The 19,127-nt window shown below is 47.5% G+C and overlaps 1 protein-coding gene across 1 annotated transcript; it reads right to left on the reverse strand.

Annotated features, from left to right (window-relative positions):
• Positions 1–292: 292 nt before the first annotated feature.
• LOC127327033 (protein transport protein SEC23 A) lies at positions 293–7,657 on the reverse strand. The gene is made up of 5 exons (XM_051353808.2): positions 6,994–7,657; positions 4,965–6,785; positions 1,482–1,598; positions 953–1,024; positions 293–779 (listed from the first exon to the last, which is right to left on the reverse strand). The coding sequence occupies exons 1-5, from the start codon at positions 7,396–7,398 to the stop codon at positions 642–644; spliced, it is 2,553 nt and encodes an 850-aa protein (XP_051209768.1). The 5' UTR covers positions 7,399–7,657; the 3' UTR covers positions 293–641.
• Between the last annotated feature and the right edge of the window lie 11,470 nt (positions 7,658–19,127).

The raw sequence follows: 19,127 nt of genomic DNA on the forward strand, positions 1-19,127 counted from the left end.
AGGGACTCCACTGTAATACAGATTCCAGGGCCAGAGGGCCCTTTGTGTTCAAAAAAAAAAAAGCACCATGTGCGACTTCAAGCGGCAATCATGCCAATATCGGAGGTGTCGGTGGCCCTTTGCCATTTTGGACAGCTACTTAGCAGCTTAGCACGAAATATCTGTATTTATGTTTTCACCATAGCGCTCACCAAATACCAGTTATCACAAAAAATCGAGAGCAAATGAAAGACTGTAATAATGTACAACACTATCTGATTATGCAAATGGAGAACTGTGACCCACTCCAAACGAACAAAAGGAATCAAAAGAATAGTAAGGCCAGAGTTGCACTGTGTAACACCCAAGTCCAACTAACTCTTCAAAGGGAGAACATCTAGATGATATTATTGTGTAAAATTCCGCACCTGTATGACAAGAGAATGCATTTATGCTATCACGTCAGAGAAAAGAATCGAGCAAAATCATACAACCTCCGCTGCACCCTAAATGGCGCTTCACTGAACCCAAACATGTGTTTGGGCCCTAAAGTGTACTCCACAAAGCTTTCTGCTACCGTTTGGCAACTTTGTCAGAAGCCAAACCCCACCGTCTCGTTGCTATACACCATTTCGGATTGCACTCATCTGATTATATTTGTGTTAACTTGGTTCCGGTGGGACCAGTTTGAGGCTGCGCATCCACTCGCAGAAACTAGGGTCATCGAAGTGGATGAAGCTGCTCTTTAACCTAGCCCTCAGTTCAGGAGTAAGGGTCCGTAGCTGAGGGAATCTCGACTCCTGAAACATGAAAAGTGCCCATGTTAACAATTACGGGACGGCTCACAATTTGCTTTACCAGTGAAACACATTACTAGCTGCCATAGCCCGTAAGCAGTATCAGTGAAATAAACCGGTGTGGATGAATACAGGAGAACCAGAATGTCACGGGTAAAGTCCAGAGAGATTATTACCTGCTCGTAAGTAGGGTCCTTGTGAGCTGGAATCAGGCGTGAGACAAAGTATCTAGCCTGAGAGCTCCCTTCCTGTACCAGAAACACCCAAGAAGAAGAAAAAAGTGAGCAAAACCAAGAATGTAGCTCTGTGCAAGTGGTGGTTCATGCTAGTTGCACAGTTAGTCAATATGGAAGTATTGTCGCACTGATTTGAAATCAAAACGAGCGAATTCAAAACATAGGGCATATCAAGCACTTCAAAGCAAATGATGTTTCAATTGCCAAAATTCCTATTAATATGATATAATCTAACAACACATGGGTCGTATAAAATACTCCATCCGTCCCATGAAACTTGTCTTAGATTTGTCTAAATATGGACGTATTCACACACTAGATAGTGTCTAGATAGATCCAAGTTTTGATAAATCTAAGACAACTTTCATGGGATGGAAAGAGTATAATACTCTGATAGGGAAGAGTTGACAAGAGGGAAAGACAGAAAGCAGTTGTAATTTGGGTGAAGATCGAGAACAGGGAAACTGACTCTGAATGAAAGTATCCTGGGAGCTGGAAAACGAAGCTCACTGAGCTCTTCTGCCAGTGTACGACATGCTGCTAAAGCTGCTGCACTTTGTCCTTCTTGGGTTGCTAGTTCAGCACCCTGTAAGCACATAGAATCAAAATGAAACTCAGGAAATATTACTTTTTATATGGTTATGACAAACAACCAAAACAGTATCAGTAGTCAGCAAAACAATAATTCAACATCATTTATAGGTTAAGTAGATCAACAAAGAATGACTTCATTCTGCGGCCCTAGTCTATCAAGATTCAACATCATTTAAACATAAATTCATGAGATCTCTATATTCATTCTAACCACCAACTAACCTCAATTGATAATTTAATAATTCCAATGCATTCACACTATCTCTTGCAAAATCTTTCTCAACTAACACGTCTTTATCTTACCAAGATGATTTATCTCAACGCAATCTTGAAAAAAAAAAACCCTGCGCGCCCTACCTTATCTGACGCGTAGCTCTCTTGTGTGGAAGAAAAATCGGGGGTGGCTGTTGGCTCTGAATTTCTGCGTTAGCACATTCGTGATATAAGGCATTTTAATTGCCTCCGATTTTCTTGCCACGCTCTCCCTTTTCCTAATTCAATCTCAGTTCCTTCTTTCCCGTTCCTTAGACACAACGAAGCACATACCCACGACCCAGCGAGGCAGGCAGGCTACTTAGCGAAAATGGAATCGCGGGTTCGGGATGGCGACCACGCAGTTTGGCAAGGAAGAACCTTTCTGACGGAGCGCAGCGACGGGCAGCCAAATCAGAAGCAGCGGCGGCAGGAAGGACGGGTGGGAACTGCTCTTGTCCACGGCTTGGCTGGGTATCTCATGTAGGCCAAGTTTTCCACTAATGTACATGTGCGCATGTGTTTTGTGGAGCTCGAGCGGGCGACGCAAACAGACGCTAAGGCACCATTTGTATCTGAGCGGGCCGAAAATGTGTCAGGAACCAGCTCCAGCGGGTGACGCATAGTAATCGGGCTGTCCGCAGCGACGCAAATGCGGCGCATATCTGCGCCTGGGATGCGGCGCAGACGCCCCAAATGACCGCTCACTTTTCCACCGAGCCCGCCTGGCAGCGAGCCATAGGGCTGTATCGAGGGCATCGCTTCCGCGTCTTCGCCGCAGCCTTCGCCATCAATGTCGCGACTGCCTCTTTTGTACACGCACTGGCGGGCGGCAGCTGGGCTTCTGTGTCGCCATCAATGACATCGTGTCCCGCGCGGGCCCGGCCTTAAAAGTCGATGACATCGTCTCTGGCATCGCCCACACCACTGACACCTCCACTCCAACCCCTCACCACCGTGCGCCACCGCATCACCATGGGGAAGAAGAAGAACAACTTCGAGGCGCCCCGTAGCGGCACCAAGAAGGCGGAGCGGACGCACAGGGTGCCGCTGTCCGTCAACGTGGCGTGCCTCATGTACAGCAACTAGACGCGGTGCGCTGGCTGGCGGGACGTGCACCTGCCTAGCGGCGGCTGGCGGCTCATATACCTCCGGGTGCCTGTCCCGCTGGTGCCTCCGCGCGAGCCAGAGAGGAGCGCCGAGATCCGGCACCGGCGGTGGTACCTGCCGTCGGACCTCCACGCTGATCCTGCCTACGCCATCGACTCCAACACCTGGCGCACCTGGCGCAAGACCGAGAAGGATCCGAGGAGGATGGCAGGCTTCCTCGGCGACATAGAGTTCCCTTTTGACTATCCACCGCTGCCTCTTCAGCGAACACGGGAGCCGTCGGCACCTCCACAGGACGACGAGGAGGACGACAACTACAACTACGTGCTGGCATACCACAACGAGGAGGCCAAAGATGACAGCGAAGACTGCGTCGCCTGCATTTTCCAGGAATGGCAATTGGCCATGGCGGAGGGCCGGTAGTTCGAGTACCCGGCGACAATGACGGACGACAAGATCACGAGGCTCGGCGTCCTCGTCTCGGAGGTGGACCGACCGGTGCAGCCGCCGCTGCCCTGGTACGCCACTGACATCATGCCGCTGGGCCTCACGGAGGAAGAGGCCCTACGACGGGCGCTCGAGGACTCGGCCCCGCAACCGGTGCAACCACCGCCTCCACCTTCGCCGTACAACCCGTGGGCAGCTCCACCTCCACCACCGGAGTGGGCTGCTCAACCACCACCACAGACGTGGGCTGCTCCATCTCCACCACCGCCGGCGGCACCGGTGTATGTTCCGCCGCTTGCCAACTGGTCGTGGCTGGTACTGGAGCTCGTCGTGATCGACAGCGACGACGACGACGAGTAGGCGTAGGCGTTCTTAGGCAATCCTTATGCCTTGCGTCCTTCGCTCTCGATAATTTTGTCTCGGTCACATCGACTTACTATCTCAAAAAATCCCTCCGTGTAAATCGGCTAGAATTAACAAATCTTTACTATTAAGGTGAAACTTGTGAATGTATGGTGTCACATATCTAGAAATTACAAACCAAATACCACCCATAACTGATAGTCATTATCCCTCTCGTCCTTCGCTCCCGATACTTTTGCCTCGGTCACATCTACTTACTATCTCAACAAGTTTTCTGTTGATCCATGGTATATGTTCATGCTCTGGTTTTTTAAGGAGTTATAGAAAGGTTATGTACCCAATTTAAATACGTTTACAATTTTCTCATTATTAAATAAATCCACGAAACATTTGGGGATCATAAATTATAGACTCTCATTTTTATCTGTTCGAAATGATAAAGATTAAACTGAGCTTATTTTTCGTTATTGTTAGAACATTATGTTGAATCTTGTATTGTTGACACTCATATGTATTAATATCAAACTCCATTATGAAATTGATGCTTTGAAAAATCTAATTAACCGCAAGTTCGTTATGGTTTTTAGGGGAAGCCTGGCACCCATTATACATCGGCATCACCACAAAAATTTTGGAGGGCTTCCAAATTTGAAAAATGAAACACTTTCCACCCTTGATACATCTAAAATATATTAACGGTCGTTTGCTCCGTAGCGAAGCACGGGCATTCTGCTAGTTTAAACATAAATTCATGAGATCTCTATATTCATTCTAACCACCAACTAACCTCAATTGATAATTTAATAATTCCAATGCATTCACACTATCTCTTGCAAAATCTTATTACATACAATATTACAATTACAGAAACTAATATTCCTCGTAGAAAGTTAATTTCCCCGAACATGATACTACTAAAATCCCATGCTTCATTTTTGTTTTCCTTTCATAAACAGAGTGGGAACAGAGAGTGGACAACCAGCTTTTATTCTATGAAACACAACATTAGCAGTACTGTGGCCTTTTTACTAGCTGAAAAGATCTGGAACATAGAAATATGGAGTGAAAACAAAATCATATCGTCAAGAATGATGATAAGTTGAAAATCAAGTTGAGTTAACTAACATACAGTTAAAAAACTAAGATTATGCGATAAGAGAGACAGATCATATAGGATATGACTTACCAACCAAATGAAAATATCAGTTCCGTGATCCAGTGCCACTGCATTATTTGATTGCATGGCAAGATCATATGCTGGCAGCTCCTCAAATGTGCCACCTTCTCGATGCATTATACAGCGAGGTGCCAGCATACGTAGCGACAGGTCAAATGATGCATTCAAGAACAAACTCCTAACAACTGACCTTTCATCTTCATGTCCTATGATGCTACCTAAGAGTGGGCCCCTTCTCAAATGAAATAAGCACTCAGGTAACGATGACAGCTCTTTTGGGAAACGATAAAGCTTTGATTTTGGAACCTGAGTACCAAATTTGATAGCAATGTCCTTAACTCTTTCATCAACTGTGAGCCTCATGTCAACAGAATCAGAGGCGGTTCTGGCGCGTAAGACAGTTCTCTTGCCAATGATAACTGAAGCTACATCTTCTTGTACACTTGAAAGATACGCAGACAAACCATCAACGGTTTGAAGCCTGGTAGTGACCACCCTGGTAATTTCTGATTGATAAATATTAGAGTAACGGACTGCAAACTGGAAGTAAACAAAATCACTGCTGATATCACTTTTTGTCTCCATAGACACGGAAAAACTCTGTGTTTCTTCAACACTGTGCATCTGGATACAAAATGAAGTATCATTCTTGAATGTTTCATGAGAATCAGGAGAAGCCTCTTCACCAGGGCCAATTACTTGAGTCACAAGCATTCCATCTGAACATCTAATCTCAAATAAGCCATGGGAGCCAGCTGCTCTAGTCGACGCCCTTTGCAAGTTGACCCCAAAGGCCTCTCCAAAATCATCATGAAGTAAAAGCACGCCTCCAGAACACTTTGCCAATGGCTGCAGGACAGGAACCCTCACTGGACAGGTCCCAGCACAAAGAATGTCAACGATGGTACTGTGTCTCTGTGCTTCATGACCAAGCCTGTCCATCCACTTCATAGCTGTCTTCTCAAGGTAAGCATAGTTTGGGTGTTGAACAGAATGAGGCACCGATCCTGGTCCAAACGTGTTGGGGCCACCAGCACACACTAAGATCCTGCAGTTGCCTCCTGATCTCTTGATGATTCCACGAGATAACTCCGCTGATGGCCCTTGAATAATACCAAGCGCAACCTCTACGGCAGCACCAAGGCATCGGTCCCTCGACACTTCTGCCAGACTTAACTGGTAGGGTCTGAGAGATGAGAATATTGTGTGTGCAACAGGAAGCGAAGCATGTACAGGAGACAAGTACACCCCCGTCCCATAGATTAGGGCCTTCAATGAATCATGGGTGGGCGACTTATTTCCAGGTAGCACATCCGCTGACACTGCTGCCCCCTCTGAAAAATCGTACACGGAGACAGTTCTCCCATAGGAGATGATTCCAATCCTTGCAGTGGGAGGGAGCGAATCCAGAAACGCATGCAAGGAGCCCTGCAGGTGCTGCAGGTGCGCCTCGTCGAGGCACTCATCTATGAGAATAAAAATGGGACCAGACACCCTCGAGTCGGACATGGGGACAAAGCCTGGCCGCCTATTCCCTGAATGCACATAGTCGACAGCCGAGGATGCGAGCTCTGGCCACTGAAGCAGGTCATGCTTGCTGGAGACCACGAATTCGCCCTCACTGCTGTTCAGTTTCTTGCAAATGACACACTGCCACTGCCCAGAGCCAATCAGCACGTCGCAGTACAGATTCACATAAGCCCCGCAGTTGAGGCAACGGCGTGGATCGCGCTCCAAGGCTTCCGGACCTGGCGACACCTCCCTCCCCGGCGAAACTAGCGCTCCGAATCCCAAGCTAGGGGCATTGAGCAGTTTCTTCTGCTTTAGGACCTACACAAGTGAAATCACTAGTTACAAAGTGCACAGGTTTCTGAGGGGACAAATTGCACGACCAGAACACGATCTGCATCTAAAAACACGCGCGATTCGCAAACTCCAGTGGTGGTGCGATCGTGTAAGATCCACATGGTACTGTGCATATGCGCACGCATAATTGGGTTATAGTTTCTGAGTCACACAGGAGATGATCGTGGCTCACCTTGCGAGCAGAGAAGAGGACGTATGGGGAGTCGACGCTGGAGTCCTCGAGAGATGGCGGCGCGAAGGGGAGGTGGCCGTGGGGTGTGGCCGCGCCGTTGAGGAAGTGCGGGGCGGAGGAGGTGGGGAGGGAGACGGAGGACGATGAGGAGCCGGTGCGGGGGGCGAAGGGTACCGGCTGGGGCGAAACCGGGGTGGTGCGGAAGGGCACGGCGGCGGGGCGCAGGGGCGAGGAGAAGACGGGCGGCCCCGGCGGGGTGCTGAACTGCGCGGGCCCGCTGGGGCTGGGGCTGGGGATAGTGGGGCTGCCCCGCGAGGAGAGAGCGCGCGGCGGGGTGAAGACCGCCGGGAAGGGAGGAGACGCGTGCGCCGCCTGCGGCTGCAGCTGCGGCGGCGTCTCCTCCATGCCGGCCTTGCTGGGGGTCGGAGGCGGAGGCGGCGACGAGCGCGAAGCGCAGATCTAAACTGGAAAATTTTGGAGGAATGCGACGGGGGAGGGGAGGGAGAAGCACACCGATCTAAACTAAAGGATGGATGAGCTATTGGAGCGGTGAATTACTGCTCGTAATTAGCGTGGATTTCACAAGAATTCTTTTGTCGATGTCATAATGGCTGGATCTTGGCTTCCTATTGGCTCACAGCCATCCTTGTTTAATCCCGGGTGGAAAATGGACAGTGTCAACTCCCTTGGGAAGATGGGTCAACTCTTGGTCGATGCATCCATGGTAGTACTAGTAGGTAACTTCGGCCTTCAGCATCTCCAACGGCCGTGGCCGGAAATGCGTCTGGCACCACTTCCAGTGGGGCGATGCAAAGTGATCGAACCGTCCGTGGACACGCAAACCTGGCCCAAATATGCGACTCGGATGCGTCTCTGCAGACGTCCGAAAACATCCGCTCGCGTCTGGCGGACGATTCGTCGGGCCCACCTGGTAGCGACCCTGCGTCGATGCGTTTTCTCGAACGCGCCAGCGACTGCGCCGCTGCGTCGCTCGCGCCACGTTAAAGGCGACAATGCCTCGGCTGCCGAGCGGCCGCCCACCTCCGTCAACCACGTTAATGGCGACGACACGCGTCCCGCGGCCACCGCATGCCGCCGGCCTATATAAAGGGGCGCGCGTTCTTCTTCCTCATCCACTCCTCCAAAGAAACCCTAGCCACCACAAAGCTCGACCGTAGCGCCGCCTAGGTGTTTCTGCGACGCAGTCAAGCCCGCGAGGAAGTCCATGGCCGGTCCTGGTGGCCGGCGAGGCGGTCGAGGCCGCGGCCCTGGGCGCCCCCGTGGCCGGGGCAGGGGCCACCGTGGTGGAGCAGCTACGTCCCCATGCTCGTCGTCGCCTGCGCCCTCCTCATCCTCGCAGGAGGAGCGCTACTTCGAGTTCCTCCTCCGCATTGACGACGACCCACTCGTCATCAAGCGGCTACCGGACAAGTTCGCCGAGTTCGTCGACGGCGTCGAGCCGGCATAGTTGCAGCTACGGGAGGCCAGCCGCAACTTCTGCCGCTGGACCGTGGAGGTCCTGTTCGACGGGCATGGCAAGATGTACATGCACACGGGGTGGGACAAGTTCGCCCGTGACCTCAACCTCGAGCTCGGCTGCCAGCTCACCTTCCTCTACGAGGGGGACGGCGAGATGATCGTCAAGGTGTTCGACGACAGAGCCTGCCGCAGGCACTACCACACCGACGACTCCGGCTCCAACACCGATAGTTAGAACGTTGAGTGTTCTTTCTTTGCAGCGAATCTGGCTACGGGCCAGATGAAGCCAGTAGCGAGGTTTCTGGATGTTCGTCTCATCGGTAGAACCAACAAGGGCACCATCTCCTCCCGCTGGATTTTCCAGTTTGGGTGATTGGGTGTGCCCTTGAATGTTCTTTCTTGGCAGCGAACATACGGAAATCAACACAACTGGCTTCTTTTTTAAAAAAAATTATATTTGTGTCCACCATGGTTCAAACTATGTGTTAGTTTGTGTAAACCATGTTCTAAACTATGTTTTAGTTTGTGTAAAATCATGTTTCAAAATATTATATTTGAAACTATGTTTAAATGGAGAAGAGGGAAAAAAGGAAAAATAATAATAAATGCGTCGCCCCGCTGGAGCAGACCCCAGACGCAAACGGACGCGCGGACAAAAACAGTAATTTTTGCGTCCGCAGCGCGACGCAAACGGACGCTCGCGGACATTAAAATGCGTCGCGCTGGAGATGCCCTCACCCTCTTTTTCTCTAACAAAACATATCTCGCTATTCTTCCTACATTTAAAGAGAATTTTATGGACATGGGTCTTCTGATATTACTTATTCTGAAAGTAAGTTACACGGTATATCGACCCCTGAGTTACACTTTTCACTGGAACTTTTTCATTTTTGCCTAAGCAACATTTTGAATTTTGGTATAAAAAATGGCAAACATGTACATATGTGCATCCTCTATGTAAAAAAAAATGGAGGCATAGAAACACGAATTTTGGGTTGAACCCATCCTGAGCGATGATATTATGGACACAATGTTGATATGGCGTTCCCACATAATGGTTACCGGAGTCCGGAGCAGTTGTCATCCTCAATGAAATGTCTTTAATGCTAGTTTCTTTTTTTTCTAAATTATTGATTGAAATAGCACGCTGTTTTGATATGTGGTGCATTTTTCATGCAAATGGAGAATTTTATATTAAAATATGCTCGCCTATCAAATTAGTCGAATTTAACATATTTTTCATGCTTTAAATTGCGTTGTAATTGTTATGTTCATTTTGTTGCATGTAGTTTAGGTAATAAGTCCTCTTGCATTACACTTGTAGTGCATCAAAGAATCCATCGCAATTTGCAAAAGAAAATCTATCGCAAGAATTTGCAACAATGACGATGAGGGTTTAGTTGGTGGGGAAAATGGTGATGGTTTAGTTGAGCCTACTCCACATATAGGTCGGTGAGAGGAGCTAATTTCACCAACGAGGAAAACAAGGCCTTGTGCAATGCATGGAAAGTGATCAGGCTATATGCAAAGGTGACAATTTAGTGAAGGCTACCCTAGCACAATTTGAAAGTCCTATCGGAAAACCCGGATGAATGTATTTATATATAGTGCATGGGATTACCACTAGACGCGCATGTGGAAAACAATGTAACATGGTGGGCCAGTGTACTCGTACTACTTCCTCGTCCTCATCCTCGCGTTCCACGAGCATCTCTCGAATGACTCATCCAAGTGCTAGAAGTGCAACGCCTCCAAGGTGTCCACATATAAGGGATGGAAGCGTCGCATGGCAGACTACTAGATCCGCGCGGGCGCCAGGGCATGAGAGAGTTGGTTGCAGTAGTCAAGGATGTGTGGCAAAACTACCCTAAAACGCACATCCCACTCGCCTTTATAAAGACCCCCTTGGCATGCTTCTACACAAGAGGCTCACTCGATCGAACTCGAATCCTAATCTGAATTAGGATTCTAATTTGGATCCTGATTTAGATCCTAAAACAAATTAGACCTCCAATCCCTTCGGCGCGTGACCCTATAGATTCACGCATGTTTAGACATGACACGATTATAACAACTCAGCAAATAGTTGGCAGCGCCCGCTAGCAAGACATACCAACTTCTAGACGCACATAAAAAAAATTGCATTGTTGTTCCCCTTGCCTCGCAATATTAGGTCAAGCTCCACTACGACGACTCTTTCTCGACCTTGTGATTTTGAATCTCTTATTCGGTTAATTCTTAACATTAAGTAGCATGATCATGCATTTATGAATCTGGTCACTTGAGGGCCCCATAGATATCTCTATCGAGTAGAGAGGCAAATTGATGTCTACTCACGCTTCTTTTCATGTAGACAGTGTTGGGCCTCCAAGAGCAGAGGTTTGTAGAACAGCAGCAAGTTTTCCCTTAAGTGGATCACCCAAGGTTTATCGAACTCAGGGAGGAAGAGGTCAAAGATATCCCTCTCAAGCAACCCTGCAACCACAATACAAGAAGTCTCTTGTGTCCCCAACACACCTAATACACTTGTCAGATGTATAGGTGCACTAGTTCGGCGAAGAGATAGTGAAATACAGGTGGTATGAATGTATATGAGCAGTAGTAACGGTGCCAGAAAATAGCTTGCTGCTACAACTGGCGTGTGGTTGATGGTGGTAATATTGCAGGAAGTTCAAATGCAGTAAAACAGTAAACAAGTGATGATTGCAGTATTTGGGAACAAGGCCTAGGGATCATACTTTCACTAGTGGACACTCTCAACATTGATCACATAACTGAATAGATAAATGCTATACTCTACACTCTCTTGTTGGATGATGAACACCACTAATTGTGTAGGGCTACAAGAGCACCTCAATGCCGGAGTTAACAAGCTCCACAACATTCGATATCCATATTTAAATAACCTTAGAGTGCATGATAGATCAACGCAATTATACCAAGTACTAACATAGCATGCACACTGTCACCGTCACACTATGAAAGGAGGAATAGATCACATCAATACCATCATAGTAATAGTTAACTTCATAATCTACAAGAGATCACAATCATAAACTACGCCAAGTACTACATGATGCACACACTGTCACCATTACATCATGAAGGAGGAATAGAGTTCTTTAATAACATCACTAGAGTAGCACATAGATGAATAGTGATACAAAGCTCATATGAATCTCAATCATGTAAGGCAGCTCATGAGATCATTGTATTGAAGTACATGGAAGAGAGATTAACCACATAGCTACCGGTACAGCCCCTTAGCCTCGATGGAGAACTACTCCCTCCTCATGGGAGACAGCAGCGGTGATGAAGATGGCAGTGGTGTCGATGGAGATGCCTTCCGGGGGCACTTCCCCGTCCCGGCGACGTGCCGGAACAGAGACTCCTGTCCCCCAGATCTTGGCTTCGCGATGGCGGCGGCTCTGGAAGGTTTCTCGTACCGTGGCTTATTCGTATCGAAGATTTAGGTCAGGGAGCTTCTTATAGGCGAAGAGGCAGAGTCGGAAGGCTGACGAGGCCACCACACAGTAGGGCGGCGCGCCTGGCTCCTTGGCCGCGCCACCCACACGTGTGGGCCCCCTGTGGCCCTCCTAAAAGGATCGTATGCCGCACCTAGAGGGGGGGTGAATAGGTGCTAACCAATTTTTAGTTCTTTTTCAATTTAGGCTTGACACAAAAGGTAAATTCTCTAGATATGCAACTAAGTGAATTTACCTATATGACAAGGCTAACAACTAAGCAAGATATAGCTAGGCAATATAAGAGATAGAATAGGATAGAGGTAACCGAGAGTGGAGCACGCGATGACACGGAGATGATTCCCGTAGTTCCCTTCCTTTGCAAGAAGGTACCTCTACGTTTGGAGGAGTGTGGTTGCTACGAAAGCCAAACCAACAGCCACGAAGGCTTCACTCAAATCTCCGGTGAGCAACGCCACAAAGGCCTAGCCCACTTCCACTAAGGGATTTCCTCGAGGCGGAAACCGGGCCTTTACAAGGTTCTTGGGGCACACATCCACAACCGAATTGGAGGCTCCCAAATCTGTTAGAACACAACAATCAACAACAATACATCAACACAAATCAACTAGGGATCCAAAGAGGAACACTAGCAAGGGGGCCCTCAAACAAATGAGGGGGAAATGCAAATTGCTTCGGTGAAGATGTAGATCGGGGTCTTCTCCTTCGATTCTCCAAAGCACAAGGGATTTGGGTGGTTGAGGGAGGAGATCCGATGGATTTGGTGTTCTTGGTGGCTCAACAATGGTGTATGTCTTTTTGGGGAGAAAGTGAGCAACACTAGCACTTTGGAGAAGAAGACTTTAAATAGTCGCTGCCGATGCAGCCGTTGGAGCCGTTGGAGAGGGGTGGCCGGTAGTACCGGCCAGGTTGGGCCGGTACTACCGCTCCTAGGCGACGAGCGCGGCCAACAGGAGAAGGCCACGTGGCCAGGGGAGCCCGGGCCGGGAGGGGAGGCCGGAGCCTCCGGCCGGGGTACCGGCCGAGGTACCGCCGGGGCTCCAACCTCCCTGGCTTGTGTACTGAGCCGCCCCGCCCCAACCGGTACCTTGGGCGGTACCAAGGCCGGAGCCTCCGGCCGTGGCCAGGCCGGCGGTACCGCCCAGGCCTCCGGCTCCTTCTTCTCTTTGTTTTTCTCTTCTTCTTCTTATTTCTTCCTTTCTTATTTTCTTTCTTTTCTCTTCCGATATCTTGCATACTCTTCACGCTTTGAGCATCTAGAGAATGTAATAACCTACAAATCTTATAAACCGAAATGTTCATATATTATCATTGTCATCAACACCAAAACTACATATAAAATGAGATATGATCTTTCAATCTCCCCCTTTTTGGTTTCTTGATGACAATATAAGATTTGCATAAGATGTGAGTATTTGAGCAAAGAAAATATAAGACAATATAATAAGCTCCCCCTAGACATGTGCATCCAATAGAATTAACATTTGAATAAAAGGCACATAATCTAGGATCAAAATACTCAAGTAAATATGATTCACCAACAAGTGCAAAGATACCGAGTAGGCAAATAAATTCATCACTTGTATAGAGAAGAGACAACCATATGTGAGTAAAGACAAGTGTTGAGTTTAGAGATCATACACATGAAGTTCACTTAGTCTTTACCATAGATAGATAGATAGATAATGTCTCATACATAAATAGATAGCCCCTATGACTCACACACATAGATAAGGTTCATAAAGCATAATAAGTAGTTCTCAACAATAGATAACCATAAGTCACAAGCATAAAGAGTCAAAGAAAACGCAAGCTTGTGACTTCCCATGCAAATCCCGGACCTAATAGAACTCTTCTCCCCCTTTGACATCAAGATGCCAAAAAGGTTGAAGAGCGATGCTATCGTCCCTAGCCATCAAGGAAGTCCCCGGCAATATCGGAGTCGACATCATAGGAGGGTCCATCCTCGCCATCAGACCACTGGCTATGAGCAGAAATCCACTGAGGCTTCGGAAGGATATTCTCTTCAGATCCTGGAGGAGACACTTCCACACCAAGCTTTGCCATGATGCTCTTCTGACGGCGTCGAGCTTTCTTCTCTGCCACATAGGCGTCATACATACGCTCCTGAATATCCAGCTGGAGGCAGAAGGTCTTCTTTACCTTGATCTTGAGTTTGGTGTACCAAGAGGGCTCGAGCATGGGATCATATGCGGAGTGAGTCGGAGGCCCCCCAAGGGCCATATGAGGAGTAAAACCATCAATGAGTCTGAGGCCAGCAAACCGGCGATCAGTGGAAGGATCTGCAGGACCTGCTGAAGGAGCTGCTGAGGCAGAAGGAGCTGCTGAGGCAGAAGGAGCTGCAGAGGCTGAGGTAGGAGCTGGGAGCCCATGATCTTTGATAAGAATGTTCTTGCGACGATGCTCAATGAGGGGTGAGTATGGTTCCAGAATAGCGCCCTCAAATTTCTGACGCCACACCTCAGAAATAAGCTTCATGATGAAGGGAGCAAAGGAAGGAGACCTCTTCTCCACCATACGCCCGAAGATCTGGTTCCAGAGGCAATCCATGACATCCATCTTCTTACCTTTGCCCTTCCGGAGATGAGTTTGAAGCATCAAGTCAATGACAAAAGAATGGATCTCATCAACATTACCAACTCTGACGGCAACGGTCTCACGGTAGATGCGAAGCATAATGTCATATACGGGTTGGAGACCGGAAGTGAATCCAAGCTTGCATCGACCGGGCATATAGAGCGGCGCAAGAACATCTTTGGTGCTTGCATTAGACTCCTCGTGAAACCTCCAACCACTAGAACGGTCATCTTCACAATTTTCCGGAATAGGATAACCAAGAATCCGTCCAAAGTTGCTCCAAGTGGTAGTGAGTACCTCATCAAGAGTCATCCAAGTAATGGAGCGAGCTTTATCCTCATGAAAATAGACTGTGGCAAAGAACTGAGTCACAAGGTACGGATCATAGTTGCATTGGAAAGTCATGATGGGAAGCAAACCAAACTCCTCGCAAATCCCAAGAGCTTCATGAAAGTAGGCATTCTTCTTCAAATGGTCAATGTTGATATACCGTTGATCAACAACCTTCGTCTTGGGAGGATAGACTTCGTTGAATATGCGCTCTTGAACCTCGGTGTAGAAGTGGCGGTTGCGGGTGCGAGAAGACCGAGGCCCCAAATAGGGGTTAGCGGTGCGAATAGCCATGTATTCATGAAGGCGGACGCTGCCATAGGACTCAATAGCCTTTTTCCCTTTCTTTTTATTTGCCAAAGAAGCACCACGCGCAGTAGTGGCACGGGGTAACACTTCATCTTGTTCAACAAAATCATCCTCAAGGGTCGGATCCCCTCGCCTCTTCCGACTAGCACCTGTGAAATAGACGAACAGAGCCGAGGGAAATATGGGATAAGGGCACAAGCTCATCTCAATAAAACAAAATTTTGACCCAAAATACACATGCATGATGGAAAAAAAAATATGGCCACACACAATGGGTAAAAAAAATGCTACATAGTAGAGGTTAACGGTGCTACATACTAGAGGACATAGATCAGCAATAGATACAACCTCTTAGTGTAAGATTTAACCAAAAATCGAAGCATGTAGAACCGATAACCAACATACATGTGAGCCAAAAATACGAGCAAAATACACGGAGGGAGAGGCTAATACCGGGAGCCATGGAGGAGGAGGGGTGGGGGAAGGCTCCCACGGAGCCGATCCAGCCGGAGGGGGCCGGAGAGTGGTCGGGGGAGCGGGGGAGGCGGCAGGGCGGCATGGGCGGCCGGGCGGCTTGCGGTTTGGAGAGGAGGGCGAGTGGGGAGGAGATGGGGAGCGGAGCTCGACCCGACCTCCTTGGAGGTACCGGCCAGGCCCCAGGCGGTACTACCGGCCTGGTCAGGCCCGGGTCGGCCAGCCTCCTCCCGAGTTTTTTTTTAACACCCCTGTTTTTTGTTTTTTTTAAAAAAACACAATTTGGTCAATGATAAACATGAGTTTTGGTATGCAATTTTTTTTTTTTTGAAACGAGCTTGTGCAAGACATAGAAAGTTTTTAGAGATGGGAGAATGGCATAGGATGGACACAAAGAGGGGTATGGTACTATGAACTCAAGTTTGCAAGGATCAACACAAGAGAAAGCCAAACATTGAGCCAATTCCCATAAGAACAAGGAGATGTCAATAAAATCCAATGAAGATCCAAATTACTCCAACTCTTCACAAAGAAGAGTGTGGTGGCCTAGGCCACCATATATGAGTGTTAAGGTATGGCACCGCGAAGATATATCTTGGGTCCAAACCAATACTCATCATTTAAGCTCACATATCAACATATGATATAGCGAGAATGAAATCTTTAATGTTGGCATTATGGGGGGAGGGATAGCTCAATAATTTAAACCGCACTCCCCCTATTTCCATGCCTACATCTAAACCAAATAAAGTTTTGAGACGAAGGTGTGTTTGCAAGATGGTCAAGCTATACTCCTTGAATCAATGATATTTAGCTCATTCCTCAAATAAGAGAACCTTGCTTCATCAAGAGGCTTCGTGAATATATCGGCAAGTTGATCTTTGGTAGGAACATAGATGAGCTCAATATCACCACGGGCAACATGATCTCTAATGAAATGATTCCAGATCTCAATATGCTTCGTTCTTGAATGTTGCACTGGATTATAGGCAATCTTGATGGCACTTTCATTGTCACATAAAAGAGGCACTTTGTCACAAATGACACCGTATTCCTTTAAAGTTTGCCTCATCCATAACAATTGAGTGCATCCACTTGCGGCGGCAACATATTCGGCTTCGGCGGTGGAGAGAGATATACAATTTTGCTTCTTAGATGACCAACACACCAAGGACCTACCAAGAAATTGGCAAGCCCCGGAGGTTGATTTCCTATCATCCTTGTCTCCCGCCCAATCCGCATCGGTGTATCCATTGAGAATAAAACTTGAGCCTTTGGGGTACCAAATACCATATCTTGGGGTATCAACCAAATATCGAAAGATTCTCTTGAGAGCTATCATGTGGCTCTCCTTAGGAGAAGCTTGATACCTTGCACACACACCAACACTCAACACTATGTCCGGTCTAGATGCACAAAGGTAAAGCAAGGATCCAATCATGGAGCGATATACCTTTTGATCCACCTCTTTACCATTGGGATCAAGTGCAAGATGACATTTCGTAACCATAGGAGTGGCAACACCTTTCATCTCGGTCATCTTGAACCTCTTGAGCATGTCTTGGAGATATTTTGCTTGGTTGATGAAGGTTCCTCCTCTCAATTGCTTGATCTCAAAACCAAGGAAGAACTTCATCTCTCCCATCATAGACATCTCAAACCTATCGGTCATAAGCTTTGAGAATTCATCATTGAAAGCTTTGTTAGTAGAGCCAAAGATAATATCATCAACATATAATTGGCAAACGAAAAGCTCCCCATTGACCCTCTTAGTAAAAAGAGTGGGATCGATTAGCCCAACATCAAATCCACGGTCTACCAATAATTCCTTAAGGTGCTCATACCAAGCTCTAGGAGCTTGTTTGAGACCATAAAGGGCTTTATCAAGCTTGTAGACATGGTTAGGAAAGTTGAGATCCTCAAACCCCGGGGGTTGCTTAACATAAACCTCTTCATGCAAAGGACCATTAAGAAATGCACTTTTCACATCCATTTTTTGTAACTTAAAGTTATGATGCGATGCATAGGCAAGAAGGATACGGATGGACTCAAGGCGAGCCACGGGAGCATAGGTTTCTCCAAAGTCAATTCCCTCAACTTGAGAGAACCCTTGAGCCACCAATCTTGCCTTGTTCCTCACAACATTGCCAAACTCATCTTGCTTGTTCTTGAATATCCATTTAGTGCCAATAACATTGCGGCACTCCTTTGGCTTCTCTACTAAGGTCCACACTTTGTTGCGCTTGAAATTGTTGAGTTCTTCGTGCATAGCTTCCATCCAATCCGAATTTTCAAGGGCTTCAAATACTTTCTTGGGTTCCACTAAGGAGATATAAGCATGATGGTTGCTAAAATTAGCCAATTGCCTTCTTGTGGAAACCTTTGCCCTTACATCACCAAGAACCTTGTCATGTGTGTGTTCAAGACGCTCAAGTTGCCTTTCTCTTCTTGCTAGACGATGGGCCTCGATCTCCTCCTTGGTTCTTCTTGGCCTTGGAGGTGTCACTTGATCAACTTGATCATTTGGGTCCCCGTCTTGACCTTCAACTTGAGCAACTACAATTTCTTGAGAGTGCTCAACATCATGTGCTTGATCTTGGACATCATTTGGTGCGGAGCAAATATCAAATGGATACTCGCCGGAACCATCATGAATGCTTGGTTGATCTTGACCTTGATCTTGTCCTTGATCTTGTCCTTGATCTTGCCCTTGATCTTGTTCTTGATCTTGCACACTAGAGAGAGGGTTTTGTTCTTGTTCTTGGGTTGGTGCATCATTTGCTTCACTTGATGGGGTTTGTTGATGTTGAGAAGATGAGGGCTCCACCGTGGTAGAGCATAGTCCTTCCCGAGACGCCACACCGTGTCCCTCAACGGGGCGGAAAAATCCCACACCCATTCTTACTATGGCATCTTGAGGTATTTCATCACCTGCACATACATCAACTTGCCCCACTTGGGAGCCATCATTTTCTTCGAACCTCACACTACAAGATTCAATGATAATCCCGGAGGCTATATCAAAGATTCTATAAGTGTGAGACTCGGCACCGTAACCAACAAATATACCCTCCAAAGCTTTAGGAGCGAATTTAGATAAACGAACCCCTTTGATTTTGTAGAAACATTTACACCCGAACACCTTGAAGTATGAGATATTAGGCTTGTTCCCGATGAGTATTTCATATGGAGTCTTGTTCAAGCCCTTGCGGAGATAGAGCCGGTTGGAGGAGTGACAAGCGATGGAGATGGCTTCGGCCCAAAAATTATAGCGGGATTTATACTCCGCCATCATAGACCTTGCCATATCCATAAGAGTTCGGTTCTTCCTCTCCACAACACCATTTTGTTGAGGGGTGTAAGCAGCGGAATATTGATGACGAATCCCCTCATCACTAAGAAAATCATTGAGTGTGTAGTTCTTGAACTCGGAGCCGTTGTCACTTCTTATTGCCATAA

The sequence above is a fragment of the Lolium perenne genome, chromosome 3, assembly GCF_019359855.2.
Source record: "Lolium perenne isolate Kyuss_39 chromosome 3, Kyuss_2.0, whole genome shotgun sequence".
Lineage (NCBI taxonomy): Eukaryota > Viridiplantae > Streptophyta > Magnoliopsida > Poales > Poaceae > Lolium > Lolium perenne.